Source organism: Myotis myotis, unplaced genomic scaffold (assembly GCF_014108235.1).
Source record: "Myotis myotis isolate mMyoMyo1 unplaced genomic scaffold, mMyoMyo1.p scaffold_m19_p_18, whole genome shotgun sequence".
Taxonomy (NCBI): domain Eukaryota; kingdom Metazoa; phylum Chordata; class Mammalia; order Chiroptera; family Vespertilionidae; genus Myotis; species Myotis myotis.
This window is the reverse complement of record NW_023416322.1, coordinates 20903119-20922192: the sequence shown is the minus strand read 5'-3', so window position 1 is coordinate 20922192 and position 19074 is coordinate 20903119. Positions and strand designations below refer to the sequence as shown.

The 19074-nt window shown below is 34.1% G+C and overlaps 1 protein-coding gene across 5 annotated transcripts in view; it reads left to right on the top strand.

Annotated features, from left to right (window-relative positions):
- Nucleotides 1-19074, top strand: part of TOR1AIP1 (torsin 1A interacting protein 1) — a 29667-nt gene that overhangs the window by 2261 nt on the left and 8332 nt on the right. For 3 of the 5 annotated variants that reach the window (XM_036344922.1, XM_036344919.1, XM_036344920.1), the window contains exons 2-9: nt 558-635; nt 3597-3656; nt 4494-4538; nt 8638-8679; nt 9502-9588; nt 12903-12956; nt 16405-16446; nt 17052-17156. In XM_036344922.1, the coding sequence (XP_036200815.1) occupies nt 558-635; nt 3597-3656; nt 4494-4538; nt 8638-8679; nt 9502-9588; nt 12903-12956; nt 16405-16446; nt 17052-17156 (513 nt within the window). The remainder of the gene's footprint in view (nt 1-557; nt 636-3596; nt 3657-4493; nt 4539-8637; nt 8680-9501; nt 9589-12902; nt 12957-16404; nt 16447-17051; nt 17157-19074) is intronic. The other 2 variants (XM_036344921.1, XM_036344923.1) reach the window with 2 other exon arrangements.

Below are 19074 nucleotides of genomic sequence, written 5' to 3'. Positions count from 1 at the left end.
GGATCTAAACATTTTTTTACTCTCCTGCTTTCTTCCACATCATTTGATACTAGCCCAGCGATTTTCAACCTTTTTCATCTCATTGTGCACATAAACTAATTACTAAAATTCTGTGCTCACCAAAAATTATATTTTTGACCGATACGAACAACAACAAAAAAGGCATAATTTTGAATCACTTACACCAGTGGCTATCATTTTTAAAATTTGAAAACCCAAGGGAAAAGAGGTCAGTGTCCCTAAATAGTCGGGTATTGTGTGCTTTAAAAATTCTTGCGCCACACACGTTGAAAATTGCTGCTCTAACCCATCGTTGAAAATTTTTAAAGTAATATGTTTTTGTGGTAAAGCATCAGTGGGGACGAGTTTTTTCTTTTGTTTTTTTTTAATTGTAGTTCTCACTAGGTACATTTGTAAGTTTTGGTAAACTTAATTTCACATTTCTAAAGCAATGAATTACTTGCATTTCTGCTCATATATTGCTATTAATATGAATATATACTCTCTACCCAGATCATGTATTCTGAATTTTGACAATTGTCTTATCTATTCTTTAGAGGAAGAGCTATCTCCACAAACTGTTGTAAGCCAAACAGTCTCAAAGAAAACTGTCTGGAGAACACAAGAGACTTCAGGTGAGAGAGTGATTTTGGTTTTTTTCCCGTAACCCGGCAACTTTTTTTATGTACAGATTATAACCTGGTTCATCAGGCGTCCCAAATCATACTTCATTCAGTTTCAATGAATCTTCTTTTTTTTTTTTTTTTTTAATATATATTTTTTATTGATTTTTTACAGAGAGGAAGGGAGAGAGATAGAGAGCTAGAAACATCCATGAGAGAGAAACATCGATCAGCTGCCTCCTGCACATCTCCCACTGGGGATGTGCCCGCAACCCAGGTACATGCCCTTGACCGGAATCGAACCTGGGACCTCTCAGTCCGCAAGCCGACGCTCTATCCACTGAGCCAAACCGGCTTCAGCAATGAATCTTCTTAATAGTTGTTTATTGAATTAAGCAATGTGTCAAGGAAAGACAGCATACGAGTACTATAGTACCTACTAAGGGCCAGTCACTTCATATGTATTAATTTAGTCACATAACTGTGTGTCTCATAACTTAGTCACAAGGCCCTTTCATTTTCCCCAAGTATCACTGTCACTCTCCCATGTAATAATTAGCTACCCAGTAGTATAAATGGGTGAACTGCCTAACCCGCCTTTCATTTAAAATGGGTTAAATGGTTTGCATAGAAAAGTCAGTCTTGTCCATTTGATACTAAATTTCATGAAATCTAAGATGTCATCTGTAAGATACACTGTCATTGTTTTACGTACCACTTAGAAGGAAGAAATGCTGCCAATAAACTGTAATATGCCATAGATGGTGTGATGCATCCCAATTCAGAGATGTTAAAGTCTAAAAATATTTGCATCTTAGTATCTCAGTGTATCATGGAAGTAGGCTACACTTGATAATCTACTTAAGTTTTTAAAACTTAACTATTTTGAAAAGCAGGGGAAAGAATTAACTAAATTTATTAGTGCTTAATATCTTTTGTTTTAGTTCCATTTATTTTCAATTTGCTTTTTTTGATATTAGGACAGTCCCACATCAGATGATTATAACTATTGAAACTGATCATCCCTGGATTTTTTAACCCAAATCCTGACTTATTTTCTTATCCATTGCTTCTAAGACAATTATGCTTTATAGTTTGAACTGTTCTATTCTCAATTTAGAATAAAGTACTTCTGGTTCAACTTCAGTTCTCTTTAAGCTTAATTCCTTGAACAGCCTACATTACTGTGTTAAGATTATAAACTATCTTGGAAAAATGCTTTGAGTAATCGGTGCTATAATCAGACTTTTCAGGCCATTTGGAAAAAGCATATTCTTGAAATTTTATTTACAGTAGATTTAATTGCATGTCCCTTATACCTGAAGAAGCAAAATTTTCTTATTTTTAAAATTTAGGGTAAATTTATAAAAACTACAGAGGTAAGCCCTAGCCATTTGGTTCAGTGGATAAAGCGTCAGCCTGTGGACCAAAGGGTCCCAAGTTCGATTCCTGTCAAGGGCACATACCTTGGTTGCAGGCTCCTCCCTAGCCCCGGCCCTGGTTGGGATACGTGCAGGAGGCAACCAATTGATGCGTTTCTTTCACATTGATGTTTCTGTCTTTCCCTCTCCCTTCTACTCTCTCTAAAAGATCAATGGAAAAATATCCTCAGGTGAGGATTAACAATAACAAAAAAGAAAAATTACAGAGTTAAGTGAATTGATGTACTGAAGACTGTTGAGTGTCAGCCTATAGACCATTATATAGTAGATTACTTGGAATATTTTGATAGTACACTGTGCCTACTATATAACTAGAAATCCAGTTATGTGCATCTTCGGGAGATTGGAGACACTCAGGGTTCTCTTACTCTAAAGCAGTGATGGCGAACCTTCTGAGCTCGGCGTGTCAGCATTTTGAAAAACCCTAACTTAACTCTGGTGCCGTGTCACATATAGACATTTTTTGATATTTGCAACCATAGTAAAACAAAGACTTATATTTTTGATATTTATTTTATATATTTAAATGCCATGTAACAAAGAAAAATCAACCAAAAAAATGAGTTCGCGTATCACTTCTGACACGTGTGTCATAGGTTCGCCATCACTGCTCTAAAAGGTGCTTTTATAAATCTTTCTATATCCAGCATTTGACATGCTCCCATCTCATGCTTCTGAATGAAAGGAAAAAAATTTAGGGAATTATTAAATGCTTGTAAAGTCTGTCTAGCAGAGGAATTATTAAATGGGAGTCACTCTTTGTTGGAAGATTTGCTTTAAGTACAAGTTTAAGGATAGGCCCTTCCTCTTCCTTATAGCATTATAGACTTTCAGTTTAACTTGGTATTTTGAATATTATATATTCTGTAATTGCATGTAGGGCCACTGATGTGGTCTGAGAGAAATTTATCCTAAGATGCCCTTAAGAATAAAGACCTAACCAAAGAGGCCACTTTCTAAAACAACCTAGTAAAAATAACTGTGTCACTGATCATCTGATACCTCTTCCTGGTACTTTGTCTCCTTCAAGTATCTATATATATATACACACACATATATATACATACACACACACACACACACACACACACACACACACATATACAGACACATACACAAACACACACACACTGGAGCATGCAGGAAAGGTTTTTTTTGTTTTCTTCTCTGTGCTCATACAGATTGTTTTTCGTTAAAAATTTTTTTTCAATTATAGTTGACATTCAGTATTATATTAATTTGAGGTGTATAGCATCAGATTTTGGTTTCTAACTGAGAAATTTAGGAGAGTTTTATTTGGTATTCCTTTCCTTTTATACAAATACGGTCTGCTGAAAAAAATTATCAATTTTTCCATCAAGTCCGTAAATTTTTTATGGCAGGAAACTTGTCTCTAGTTCACTAGTGTATCCTTATACTTAACATAATGGAAAGCACAGAAACACCTTTGTTGATTTAATAGATGACTGTATAATAAATCTAGTGTGTTGGATATTTTACATATTCTTAAGTGTTTTTTCTCCCATATTAGTGATGAGTGGAGATTCTGTACTCGACCTGCTTAGACCCCCTCTAAGAAGTCCACGATCTGGTAAGAAATTATTTGTCTGTTGGTTTGACATTTTTATAAATGGAGTTTATAAATTCATTTTTATGATTCAAAATTCAAAAGTTACTGTAAATATACAATGAAAATTCATCCTGCTCCCCCTCTTCTTTACCCACCTATCTCATTAGAGGCAGCCAATTTTGTCAGTTTCTTAGGTATTCTTCCAGAGATATTTTATGGAGATATAAGGAAATTCATGTATAAATGATCTTTCCTCCCTTTAGCCCAATAAATATTTTTGCACCTCTATAATGTTTGTTTTTATTTAACATATATTGTGACATATTTTTATATAACAATATAAAGGGCTTGCTTCTTCAGCCTTTTTAAGAGGTGTTTTTTACATGTTTCTTTTTGTTAGCACGATGATTTCAAACTAGGGTCAGGGACTTTTTATTCTTTCCAGTATAAGGCTAATAAAAAATTCAAGACAGAGGCTTTGTGGCTCAGGGCTATAAAATTTCCCTGCCTCCATTACATTTCTTTTTGACTAATACCTTAAAAGAGTGTTTCCTTCAATTGATTTCATGGCTATGAAAGAAAACTAGTGAAGTCTACTTCTGCCTCAGTTTCAGAGTTTTTTGGCCCATAAGGATGCTTTATTATGGGAAGTAAAAAGGAAGCTTATTTATCTTCACATTAGTTTTCTATTCCTCAGTTATATTCTGTAAGAAAAAGTTAGATTGATTTTTTTTTTATGACTATCAAGTATTACAATGATAAAGATCTGTTATGGTTTTGATGATGAACCTGTGGTAAAGAACCATATGATGCATTTCCTTTTAAGCTCTATTCTTTTTCTCTCTATCTCTCTTGCAGATTCAGCATACAAAACAAATGGAAATACTGAAATGAGTGAATTAGGTTTGTTAATTTCTAATTTTTCTAAGTTCTTTTTGAGGATTCTGATTATCAGTAGAATACAGGAGTGCACACTTTTGGTCACTGGCTTGAAAATATTACTTTGTTCATTATCTCACCGTGTGGGGCACTGTCCCTATGACCAAGACCTTTCTTAACAGCCTTGTTGGTTATTCTATTTGAAATTATGTATTTTGTTATCCTATTGTTAAAATTCGTGAAAGAACAAATACATTTTCATTTTAGTTAGCCTTTGTTAAAGTCACACTATTGAGAGAAAGGAGATAACAACTTACCAATTAAGGTTTTTTTCTTGACTTAGGAAGTGAACTTGGAATTTTTTTTATGGCAAGTTTAGTGTCCTTCGCTATGTTTATTGACCTAGTTTTAATTCTTTTCGGTGTTTTATTCATATAGGACATGAGACACCAAGATCTGTGGCTTTAAGTGAATCTGCATTGATTGTGGTTAGACAGTTTTAAGTTACAGTTCTTTTCTAAATTTGGAGATGAGTCAAAAGGAGAGAGGCTTAATTTTTCTTTATAAATAGCTGCAGCTTTTAAAAAATTTGTCTTTCACTTAAGCTGAGGCTAATTTCTTTAGAGACTTCAGGATTTTTAGTGTCTGGATACTGAAAATACACAGCAATTGTGGACTTTTACTCAGACACCAGTTTCTCAAGTGCTCTATTTTAAAACTTAAAGAAAGAATGTTTTTATGTCAGGTTCTTTTTATTTTTCTTTTAAAATTAGGGTGTTTTTTTTCATTTATTGAATTTATTTGGGTGACTAAGTCAGACTCTTAATTGGAAGAGGACTTTGAGCTAAGATAATCCTGCACTTCTACTTTCTATGTTTGAATAAAAATTATTTTTATAAGTATTTTATAATAAAAATTAACTTTAAATCACGTGCTTTCCAGTTTGAAGGAAATTTCTGAGATTAATACAGAGAATGGAGTATATTCAAATGGTTATTCATGGAACTTGAATACTAGCAATAGCCTCAAGCTATTCCTTAATCTCTTCTTCCTGCTGCTCCACTCTGACTGTTCTCAAAAGCATGGTTGGCATCGAATAATTTTACAGGTACTATTCTTAAAGGTATCTATACCAGGGTCAGAAACTATAGCCTCTGAGTAAAATCTGACCTGCAGTCTTGTTTTTTGTACAGTTTGTGAGCTTAAAAAAATATTTATATTTTGTGAAATACTTATATTTCACATACATATCTATGAGAATATGTGTATTCATATATATGTGAACTGCAGAGAACTTACATGGCTCACAAAGCCTAAAATATTTGCCATTTGACCCTATATGGAATAAGTTTGCTGACCCCTCGTTTATACCAATGGCAGGAATTGAACTCAAATTGTCATTTGTTTGTTCTAAGAGTACATTCAAAGCGGTACATCCTTGCCTGGACAAGGATTTGTTGTAACACTCCAAGCGAGGTTGTACTGACAGCACAAGAAGATAGGAAGGAGACACAATGACTCCTATTTGGTCTTGCCTTTGAGAAAGCATGATAATCTCATTTTATGAAATCTTCATATCTTTGCCCCCAGACAAAAACCAAGGTAAGCAAAGCTTGTATTTGCTTGAGTACCCTTCCCTCCTCACACCAACACATTCCACAGATCTCTAGGAATAGGAATGTTTATACAGTAGTAGAAATTACCAGGAACTTTGTATTTTCTTTTCTTTTTTCTTTTTTTATTTGTGGTGCCCGTGACCGGAATTGAACCTGGGACCCTTGAGTCCACAGGCCAACGCTCTATCCACTGAGCCAAACCGGTCAGGGCGTGTATTTTCTTTAAAAACTACAATAAAAAACAAACAACCTGGCTGGTTTGGCTAAGTGTATAGAGCGTCGGCCTGTAGACTGAAGGGTCCCAGGTTCAATTCTGGTCAGGGGCACATGCCTGGGTTGTGGGCTCAATCCTCAGTGAGGTGGGGTGCAGGAGGCAGCCCATCAGTGATTCTCTCTCATCATTGATGTTTCTCTATCCCACTCCCTCTCTGAATTCAATAAAATATATTTTAAAAAAATAACAACAAACAAAAACCTGCGATCATACAAAAGAAAGTGAACGAAGTGTTACAATTAGTGGTCTCCATCAGAGAATATGGTTGTAAGTGATCTATTCTTGCAACAAAGACCTAGGATTTCTGAAAGTACCTTTTTGTAATTGGTTGAGGTTGTTGGAAAAGTTACAGCATAATAGCACATTTAATTATTGTCATGTGTCTATATATTTGTCAGAGCCACAGGTAACTTTTTAAAATTAAGGGTATTATTGCTCCAAAAAGGATTTTAATTTATCAGAACTTCTGTATGAGCATAAAGAAGAATAATACTATATATATCAATTCAATGTTTTTTAAATATGTTTTTATTGATTTTTACAGAGAGAGGAAGGGAGAAAGAGAGATAGAAAATCTATGAAAGAGAAATATTGATCAGCTGCCTCCTGCATGCCTCCTACTAGGGATCTAACCTGAAACCCGGGCATTTGCCTGACCAGGAATCAAACCAGTGACCTCTTGGTTCATGGGTCGATGTTCAACCACTGAGCCACACAAGTTGGGTATATTTATTTAATGTTTTAAACGTTTGCATGTAGCAGCCAAGAAGTTTAAAATACAGGAAGCTGAATAACAAAAGAGGGAAATGAAATTAAAACTTACGTAGTCATAGATGCTGCTGATTCATTATCAGATGGTATTTAAATATACAGTATACCTGTAAATATTTTGCAGCTTAGGTTAAAAAGATAAAGATAAGTGGAATGTTTAAAACCTTGTATAAAATCTGATTATTAAGTGCTAATTTCAGGTGATTTTTCTTAAGTTGCCAAGTAATGTTTTATTAAAGTATGAGACGTATTAGCAAAAGTCTTAACTTAAAAGCTTTTATTCTGTGATCCTAAAATCTATGCATTCATTAAAATAAACATTTATTTTTAACCACTTCCTAACCACCACCTACATGTCGGTGACCGGCCCATATGCTAGAACCAGAAATACCAACCCCAAAAAATGTACATGATAATTATTAAAAATTAATTAATGTAATCTAGCGTATCAGCAAACAAAAGAAAAGTCACATGATCATGTCAGTAGATGCAAGGAAAGCATTTGACAGACCCCGACACCCATTCACATAAAAGCTCTTAGTAAACTAGAAATAGAGGGGAACTTTCTCAGCTTGATTAAAACTGTCTACAGAAAGACCACCTGACAGCAGATGTACTTGGAGATGAGAAACTGAAAGCTTTAGTAACATCAGGTATAAGGCAAGGATGCCCTCACCGCTCCTTTTCAACATTGTGCTGTAAGTTCTAGCTAATGCAATAAGACATGAAAAGGAAATAAAAGATATATAGAAGGAAGAAATAAAAATGTCTTTGTTCACAGGTGGCATGATCATCTATGTAGAAAATTCAAAAGAATGGACAAAAACTGCTGAAACTAATAAGCAATTATATAGTAAGGTTGTAGGATACAACGTTAATATACAATCAATCATGTTTCCTATATACCAGCAATGAACAAGAGAAGTTTAAAATTACAAACACAATATAATTCCTGTCAGCATCCCCCAAAATGAAATACTTATATAAATCTAATAAAATGTGTATTAGACTTAAGGAAAACTAAAAAAACCAATTAATGAAATCAAAGAACTACTAAATAAATGAAGGAGACAATTCCATTCTCATCAATAGAGGAAGACTCAATATTGTCAAGATGCCACTTCTTCCCAGTGAATCTATAGACTCAATGCAATTCCAATCAAAATCTCAGAAGTTATTTTGTGGGTATTGACAATCTCATTCTATTAAATTCTAATGTCTGCAAATACAGGTTACATTTTAGAGTACAAATAGACCTGTGGGTAAAGGAAAAATAAGCTTTCTGATTTTAGTTTATATCACACTTATTCCTGAAATAGAGTAGAGGGAAATAATAGACTCTTCTTGGATTTAACAAAAAAATAGTTCATTTTATCTTTATGGTCCCTTTTCTTAATTTAGATGTTTTTATTCCTAAACTTTAGCCTTTAATGTTATATACATGTATGCTTTTCTCTTCTAGAAGCCACTAGTGTCCCACAGAAGGTCAATTTCTCCGAAGAAGGTATTTTCTTTTAAAATATCATACAGTATATTCTTAATCTTTTTTTGTTACCATTAATAGAATTTTGATAGATACTTAAGAGTGAGAGCAGAAAATAGTGTCTTTTTCTCCAGGAAAAAAAAAAAAAATCATGCTTATCTTAACTGTCAAATAGGCAGGTAAAATAGTATAGAATGAGTGTTGATAGCCTTTGTACATTTCAAGCATCTTTTGTCTGAGTTAATAATTTTAAGCAAAGCTAGTATTTTCAGTTTCTGACATGCTGGCATTTGATTATGTTATTAAAACAGTTTTTCAAATTCTCATAACCAGTCTATGTTTGAATAGTGCAGTACCATTTCATTCATTTTAAAGCCCACCATACTCTGAAATTAGTCACCTCCATATTGATATGTTTGTGTGTGGACATGTATATACATGTATATGCATGTATATATAGACATGCATGCGTGCATATACTAATCTTGTCTGAATTTACACACTAATAAGTTGAAGTTAATAAGGTAAAATTGTTCCACTATTTAATGCTCCCTTTTTTTTTCTTTTTATTTTCAAGCTTCTGAATATAATCTTAGTAAACATTACTCTCAATATTTGTTGGAATATAATTATATGCCTCAGAGAACGTAAAATAAATGAGCTCAATTTTAGCTTATTTAAAACATTGTGACTCAGAATAAGTAAACATAATAAAGAACAATTTTGTATCTGATCATCAAAAAGATTTTACTTTAATGTTGAATGCTTGTTTTTGTTTTTTAATTCAGATATTTAGAGCATTTGAGTAGAGACTATACTAGTATATCCTTTCTTCCTTTTTAGGGGACACTGAAGAAGATGATCAAGACATCTCTGATAGTGCTGTTACTTCTGTTAAGGTCAGATCCGAGGAGCCTCTTGACTCTGGAGGTAATATTGCTTTATACACATATGACACCTAACTTAGGAGCTGTATTTTTAGTTAAAATATAAAGGTATTTGTGAATTTGCTTTTTTAAAAAATACTATAAGTTATCTTTAATAACTTTTAAAGTAGTATATTTTTTCATATTTATTAAAATTACTGATTCCATGTATACATCTGGTTAGAAATAGAATGTCATGTAATACTTAAACAATTAAATCACTTTTTAGCCTGATTTGATATTTATGGACTACAATATTTTTATGCTCATAAGAAGAATTATTTGTAGTTTTTTAAAAAATTTGATAGGGAAACTGATCACATTGGCATTATATTCACTACACTACCAGGAGTTTTAACTTTTCAGAAGTTTTAATGTACTTAGATAACTACTTTTATCTCTGGGTTGTTCAAATTCACACTAAGTTAGCAATAAGTTAAAGTGGAAGATTTTTATCTTATTAACTTTAGCTTATTTCTGAATATTCACATAAACTTGTGTTTAAAGTTTTTCAAGGAAAGAATCTACTGAAGAGAAAAAGTGAATTTGTGGCTTAACAGGGCACGGATCAAATATGTCAACTCTGTAAATAAAGAGTAATTTTATGCCGAAACCGGTTTGGCTCAGTGGATAGAGCGTCGGCCTGCGGACTGAAAGGTTCCAGGTTCGATTCCGGTCAAGGGCATGTACCTTGGTTGCGGGCACATCCCCAGTGGGGGGGAGTGTGCAGGAGGCAGCTGATCGATGTTTCTCTCTCATCAATGTTTCTAACTCTCTATCTCTCTTCTTTCCTCTCTGTCAAAACTCAATAAAATTTAAAAAAAAAAAAGAGTAATTTTATATATTTCAGCCCCATGGAAGATTGTCTCCACTTTCCCCTCCCCACCTTTGAGAATTTCTGTAATTTCTAAGTTTTACTTAATCGTTTTACTTTAAAAATAAGCTCATAAGCTGGTCTGTGGGCATTTGGTATTCTACATATTTCCCATCCTTCCTCATTTGAACCCGATCTTTCTTGATACAGAAATCCCAAAGGAGCTATGCAGCACTCTAGGATAGTGGTTAGGGACATGGGCTCTGGAGCCAGAACCCCTGGGTTTCACTCCTCCGCTACTAGGTCTGTGCCCTTAGGCAACTGCTTAACTTCTTGGTGGTTGTGAAGTTAAATTAATTCATATGTGCAAAGCACTTAGAAAGTACCTGGCACATAGTAAATACTTAAATTAAGTGCTGTCACTAGTTTTCATATGTATACATAAAGATCTAAAAATTGGAGACTAATTAAGCATTCATATAGCCAGTAGTTTAATGCTATTGCTACCAAGATATATAGCTCTTTGAAACTACTACATAAACCCCAGGCTTTGTGGTCCCTTGAGAATTCTAATATATTCTTATTGAAGCACACATACCCACATGCAGAAGAAAAGTAGCTAAAGAACAAAGACATGAGACATATTAAGAAGAATACTGATCTTCCTAGATTATCTCGGGCTAGTTTTCAGTGAACAGGTACAAGAAGATCCATTGGAATGCAGGAAGAAAATATTAGCATTTCATGCTTATATTTTTCTATTTCATCCATTTAAAGTGTCTTTTCTTTTATAATATACACATTTGTTAATGTATTACTTTAGTAATGCATGTACTGGTGTATAATGTTAGGAAGAAATAGGTTTTGGATATTGATGCTCAAAATTTTTTTAATAATAGGGATACACTACTAAAAATATTTAGCCATACTCTAGCTGGTTTGGCTCGGTTGCTAGAGCGGGGGACTGAAAGGTCCCAGGTTCAATTCCGGTCAAGGGCACATGCCTGGGTGATGGGCTTGATCCCCAGTGGGGGGCATGCAGGAGGCAGCTGATCAATGATTCTCATCATTGATGTTTCTATCTCTCTCTCCCTCTCCAGTTCTCTTTAAAATCAATAAAAATATATATATATATTTTTTAAAAAAGATGTTTCTATCTCTCTCCCTCTCCGTTCCTCTCTGAAATCAATTTTTAAAAATCAATGGAAAAATATCCTCGGGTAAGGATTAAAAAAAAATACACACACACACACACACACACACTAGAGGCCCAGTGCACAGATGCATGCACCGGTGGGATCCTTTGGCCTGGCCTGCAGGGCTTGGGCGAAACCAGCTCTCCAATATCACCTGAGGGGTCCCAGATTGTGAGAGGGTGGTTCTCGGGTGATGCACCCCAGAATCCGGCTCCCTCCTCTCTGGTTCTGGATGCGTCACCTGAGAACTGCAGTTGCCAAGTCACCACAGCTTGGCAACTCCTGCATTGAGCATCTGCCCCCTGGTGGTCGGTGCGTGTCATAGCTATCAGTTGGCCAGGTGCTCAGGCTTTTATATATATAGATAGATATTTAGCCACCATACCTAAGTGTGTCAAATGCTTCTGTTGCCAAAATAGCAATCAGATTGCTTTTAAATAGATTTACCTCTAAATTCCACTTAAATATGACAATGTTTTTAAGAACATATTAGAATAATATATTGACCACGTGCAAGAGAAATTTAAGAAAAAAATTGACATTAATGATTTCAAGAAGATCCATTATTACAAACTTTCAAAATTTCCCCTTACCTTACACCATGTACTATGTCCTTTTTTTTTAAAGGGGTTAGGGGGGCCCTAGCCAGTTTGGCTCATTGGATAGAGCATCGGCCCTTGGTCTGAAGGACCACAGGTATAATTCCAGTCAAGGGCATGTACCTGGGTTGCAGGCTCTATCTGAATGCAGGAGGCAACCAATAGATGTGTCTCTCACATCAATGTTTCTCTCTCTGTTTCTCCCCGTCCCTTCCACTCTCTCTAAAAATCAGTGGAAAAATATCCTCGGGTAAGGATTAACAAAAAAATAAAGTAAAAAAAGAAAAAGCAGTTAGGGGAAAGACTGATAATTAATTAATGTTTTAGATACAGCTTGACTCTAGAAACTTGTAAAATTATGCACTCAGGTGTTCCCTGGGGTTTATCCCTGAGTATTTTTGCTCTTTTGAGTACACCTTTTTCTCTTGTAAAATGTGCACTTAAAAAGTTAAATATAGCCCTAACTGGTTTGGCTCAGTGGATAGAGCGTCAGCCTGCGGACTGAAGGGTCCCAAGTTCAATTCCAGTCAAGGGCATGTACCTTGGTTGCGGGCACATCCCTAGTAGGGGGTGTGCAGGAGGCCACTGATTGATGTTTCTAACTCTCTATCCCTCTCTCTTCCTTTCTGTAAAAAATCAATAAAAAATGTGTATTTTTAAAAAGTTAAATATACTCTATATTGTACTATATTTCTTCTTTATTTTTTAGATCAAACCAGCAGACCAGGTCAACATTTAGAATCATTTTGGCAGTCATCACAAAGTAAGGAAAGCCATGTTTTACACTCTTAAAAGTCTACCTGTGGGTGTGGTCAATGCTGCTCTCGTTTTTAAAGATACTCTGTTGCAAGTTTCATGTAAAATGTTGAAAAGGGGGTATGGTGAATGCTTTAAAAACCTCATCGTGCATCTTGAGTTTGCTTCTTGAGTGAGCCATCTCTGTATTCAACCTTGAGTTAGAATTAAAAAACACAGAACTGCTTTCAGTGATTTGTTGAATATTTTTGGTTGCAATGTAAATTTGTTGAAAGGTTTTAATTAACTAATGTAATAGTTTGAGCCTACTTATATAGACATATTTTAATAAGGATATAAAATTTTACATGCAGTATAATTTTAACTGTTGCAAAGGTTTGGAATGATGAATAAATTAGTGGTAAATGAGTTGTAGTAAAAAGTTAATGGTAAGTTAGGTGGTGGGATTATAAAAGTTTTACAACCTTGCTTACAACTTTGAAAATTTTCATAGTAAAGTGTTGAGAAAATATAATTCAAGAAAAGATCGGAAAGTAATGTGCTAACAGCTAACAGTGATTTGTTTAGAGTAGTAGAACCATTAGTGACATTTTTCTTTCACTTTTTTTCATTATTTTACAGATTATCAACAATGAATATGTATTTCTTAGGTTAAATGGAGATGATATTGTTTTTTCTTTTCACAGTTTTAAATCAAGCCCCAGAATTTGAGTTATTAATAGATAAGAAATATATATATATATATATATATATATATATATATATATATATATATCCTTGTATACTGCACTGGCTGGTGTGGTGCAGTTGGTTGAGCATTATCCTGTGCACCAGTATTTTAGATCAGTGTACATGCCCAGGTTTTGGGCTCCATCCCCAGTAGAGGGTGTGCAGGAAGCAGCCGATCAATGATTCTCTCTCATCATTGATGTTTCTCTCTCTCCCTCTTCCTTCCTTTCTCTGAAATCAGTAAAAACATATTAATAAGCAAGACATGAAAATAGGCAAGTTTCCGCCGAAACCGGTTTGGCTCAGTGGATAGAGCGTTGGCCTGCGGACTGAAAGGTCCCAGGTTCAATTCCGGTCAAGGGCATGTACCTTGGTTGCGGGCACATCCCCAGTAGGAGATGTGCAGGAGGCAGCTGATCGATGTTTCTCTCTCATCGGTTTTTCTAACTCTCTATCTCCCTCCCTCTCTGTAAAAAAATCAATAAAATATGTTTTAAAAAAAATTTTTTTAAGAAAATAGACAAGTTTCCATTAAATAAATGAAAAAACTTTTTTAAGTTTTACTTTCCATATCATTTGAAGGCAAATTATCATTTGAACAATATTCAAGTTTATTAAAATATTATAAAATGTTTAACTTTCATCAGCTTCAAGGTTTATGTTGCTCCCAAATTTTGGATATAACAACTTTCAAATCTGCTAACACCCATTGAGTTGATTCCACTCTGGATTCTAAGGTGTCAGTTTCTCCTTGCAAATTTTTGTGTTTCTTCTTGAAAATAGCTAATGAAAGCATCAATTCAATAAGGTATCATTAAGCAGTTGTCATCTGCAAGTATGATGCCCTCGCAAGCATCACATAAATATTGGAGTTATTTTTTACATCTATTTCTTCCTTCAGCTCTGTGATTCTACTTATATTCCGTTCAACTTTGTTTATCTTTTGTTGATCTTCAAAAGAGGCATTGACATGAAATGCCACTTTATATGTATTTTTAGTTTTTAGTAGGTTCTAGGTTTGTGACTTAAAAACTAAGGTAACAAAATGAATAAGCTGTTGAAACAAAAACCATTTGTGGAAAAGATACTCTGCATCATCTTATATATTTGCCCTTTTTTACTCAAAATCTTTGATTTTGGAAGCTCTTAAATGTATCTTTCTATATAATTATGCTACACTCATGCATGAGAATACCATTTAGCTATGAATAATGAGTTAATGTTTTATACAAATGAATATAGGTGATCAAGATATATTTTCTTGAATCTAAGATGCCATCGATTTTATGCATCACTGAGAAAGAAAAGCCATCCAGTTAAACTACAACATAACATTGGTTATAAGATACAGCCCTAAATCTGAGGTGTTTCTATAAAAAGTACTTTTTAGAGTCGATGAAAAGAAATATTAAAAAAATCATGTGTCTGCTTTTTAAAAAAATACTATATTTTGTTAGTATAGACCAGGGGTGGGCAAACTTTTTGACTCAAGGGCCACAATGGGTTCTTAAACTAGACCGGAGGGCCAGAACAAAAGCATGGATGGAGTGTTTGTGTGAACTAATATAAATTCAAAGTAAACATCATTACATAAAAGGGTATGGTATTTTTTTTCAATAGTGTTATTCATTTCAAATGGGCCGGATCCAGCCCGCGGGCCGTAGTTTGCCTACGGCTGGTATAGACTAAAGACAAATCTGGAAGAACATCGGTCTTATACACTATGACATTCCTACATATAATATTTTGTACATAGTAGGCACTTACTAGATTTTTAAAAAAATATATTTTATTGATTTTTTACAGAGAAGAAGGGAGAGGAATAGAGAGTTAGAAACATCGATGAGAGAGAAACATCCATCAGCTGCCTCCTGCACACTCCCTACTGGGTATGTGCCGGCAACCAAGGTACATGCCCTTGACTGGAATTGAACTTGGGACCCTTGAGTCTGCAGGCCGATGCTCTATCCACCAAGCCAAACCGGTCAGGGCAACACTTACTAGATATTTATTAATTTTTAAGTTATACCTTTCTAGAAAGGTGCATTCCTTTTACAGCTAGCATATATTGCACTTGTTTTCAGAAAAAAATTAAGTTGAAAATAAATTTACATTGATACTTGTATCAATGGGTGGAAGTAACTCATTTCTTCTGGGCAGATTTGGAGATTTTTCTTGTTAGCATTGTAATATCATTTTCAAGTTCCATTGTATCAGTTTATAGGTGCCCTTAAGTACCAGCGCAAAACATGCAGCAGGATCCTTTATTTCATTCCTACTCTGCAATGTCCACAAATTTGCTTATATAATACATAACATTATGTGGACTGCCAGGGTTTATATCTCAGCCCTACTACTTTGAGATATTTAATTGGGCAAGTTATCAATTTAAGTTTTCTTATTTGTAAAATAGGAATAATAATACTATTCACCACACAAAATGTGAGAATTAAGTAAAATTACACTGACACCTGGTAAACATTCAAGACAGTTCATCATTATTTTGATGGTATTGATCCTAAAGCTGACTACTAATTATCCAATTCCTGAACATTTTGAAGTTTAAAAAAGGGAAAACAGTTACTGTATATGTTTGGGACTGATGAAAGGTTTTTGTTTTTGTTTCTTTGATTTATAGTATTTATAATAAACAAGCAAAATATTTATGCAATATTTTTGTTCTTATTTCCAAGGATTCTATGACTTTATCTCTGTTTCTGTTTCAGGTCAAGACTTCAAAGCTCTTGATACGCAACATTCAGTGCCAAGTAAGTGGATGGTGATTCTGGATTAGTCAACCAATTCTAACCTGTCATTACTCTGCCAACAAAAAATACTACCTCTGTAGGAGTTTTTAAGTCATTTTCTCCTCTTTGCCTTTTAATTCACCACACATTGGTACTATATGTGGTAGTTACTCTGTGATGTGGAAATGTGTTCGGGACAATTTTACTGAAAGTAATTTATTTGCAAGAGTTAACTTTCTCTTCTTAATTAACATTGAAATCAAGTTGAAGTGTTTTTGAACTCAGTCGTTTTCACAGACCAGAGCAAAGCGCTTGTACAGAGTTTTGTTTCTTAGGTGATTATACAGGGTTGGGCAAAAGTAGGTTTAGAGTTGTGATTTCGTGAGTTTATTCTTATATTATTACTTAGTTAGTTATTGTGTTATTCACAGTTTTATTATTAACAGTTTATTATACAGTTTTTTTATTATACAGTTTTGCCCATCCTGTATATTTATTTGCTACATGTTTTGCTGGGAAGTGGTTCATCCTCACTGATGTGGTCCTTTGACATTGTCTAACACGGGAGTATGGTATACATTTTCAAAGTATATGAAATCATATTTTGATATATGTATTTGCTACAGGCTCAAAATATCAAAAAAACCTTCAAAATATCAAAATATCAGGATGTCAAAAAAACCTTCAGGAAAGGGTTGACCAAACCACAAGAATAAGGACGAAGATGCCAAGTAAGTTAATAAATCTCTACCTACCATTGAAATAATTTTACTTGCTGTTTTTCTTGATTATTTAACATACAAAAATATTTAATTTTTCAGATAAGCATTTAAGGTGTTTGTGATGTCATTAATAAGGACATACCATAAATAGATGTGATGAAGCAATCATATTTTGAATTCAGTGTCCATCTTAATTTCTGTAGCAATGTGTTTATGTTAAACCTTGACCATATAAAATAAAAATCCATGCCTTATGTGACCCTTAACTTCTCTCCCTTCTTTACTCACCTAATCACAGTAGGTCACAAGGTCATCACCCCTTATTATTATGTAGATAACATAAAAATCCCCATCATGTATCTCTTGCTCATGAAGTGATTAACTATAATTGGACAAGATAAGCTCTGTGGCTTTGTTTGCCATTAGCAAAACAGTAATAGCTCACAATTCATTTTTCCCAGTAATGAAGTTTTTACCCCACATATAATGAGTTCTTCAGCTATCAAAACTGGGTTACCTTTTTTTTTTCTCCAAGATCTAATTGGCTTTATTAAGCAATTCATGAATGAGGTAGCATCCCTTCTAGCAATTAGAAGGATGCTCTCTGGGTTATTGCCTTATTGTTGGCTGTCATTTCTTATTGCTATGTGTACCTGCTATTAGAAGATAACTTCTTACATTTTGCTCGTCCTGTCCTACTAGAGTTAGGAAAGGTTATTAATTATTCAGCTTATTAGGATTTGTTTATAACCAGTATAAAAAAATTAAAACTTATTTTGAAGATCTGAGAGATACTCTTGGAAATAAAACTGAGTTTGAATATATATTCTAGGAAAGTTCAGAGACTTTACATGTTATTCCTTAGTTTTTAACTATATACAGGGTGTCCCCAAAAATGTCTACACAATTAAACAGCTGATAGCTCAATTTTGAAAATGAGATGTATTTTAATAAACACTGCCTTTATAATTATTTGAAGCGTGTGTATACATTTTGGGGGACATCCCTATATTCTGGGTAATTAATATCAGATTACTTCCAGATAAGTGAAGTATAGTGCACACTATTATCAAAAATGTGTATGAAAAAAGCCAGGGGGCAGGGGTGGACTAGAAGGGGTCAGTGGGGGAATAGAGGGACATATGTAATACTTTCAACAGTAAAGGTTTAAAAACAAATAAATAAAATAAAATTAGGAGACTTTATGAAATAAACTGGACATGTTCCTAAAAAAAAAAGTTTGTATAATTTTTACTTCCTCCAATAAGACACTACAAATGCAGTGTAGAAGGTAAAATAATTACATTGAGGATCTAATTGGAATGTAGAAATACATCTTTTAAGTTGCTAAATTGCTAGCTGATTTTTTGTATTTTACCTGTTTGTATTCCTACTTTGTCTCAAGTTAGTTCATTATGCTTTTTAATTTGATGTAATTTCATGTTTTGTTTCTGCTTTTGTCGCCATATCCAACAAGTCATTGCCAGGGCCAGTATCAAGAAGCTCTTTCTCTGTATTTCTTCTGGGAGCTTCATGGTTTTAGTTCTTAGGTTTAAGTTTTTCATCCATTTTGAGTTGATTTTTGTGTATAGTATATGATTAGGGTCTAGTTTCATTCTTTTGCATGTGGATATCCATTTTCCCAAACATCATATATTAAGAAGACTGAGCTCTGTCACACTTGTCTAAGATCAGTTGACCATATCTGCATGGATTTATTTCTAGACTCTATTCTCTTCCATTGGTGTATGTGTCTGTTTTTATGCCAGGACCATGCTGTTTTGATTATTTTAGCTTTGTCATGCATTTTGAAATCAGAAAATGTGACACCTCCAGCTTTATTGTTTTTACTCAAGCTTGCTCTGGCTATTTGGAGTTTTGGTGACACCATATGAATTTTAGAATTGTTTTTTATTTCTGTAAAAAA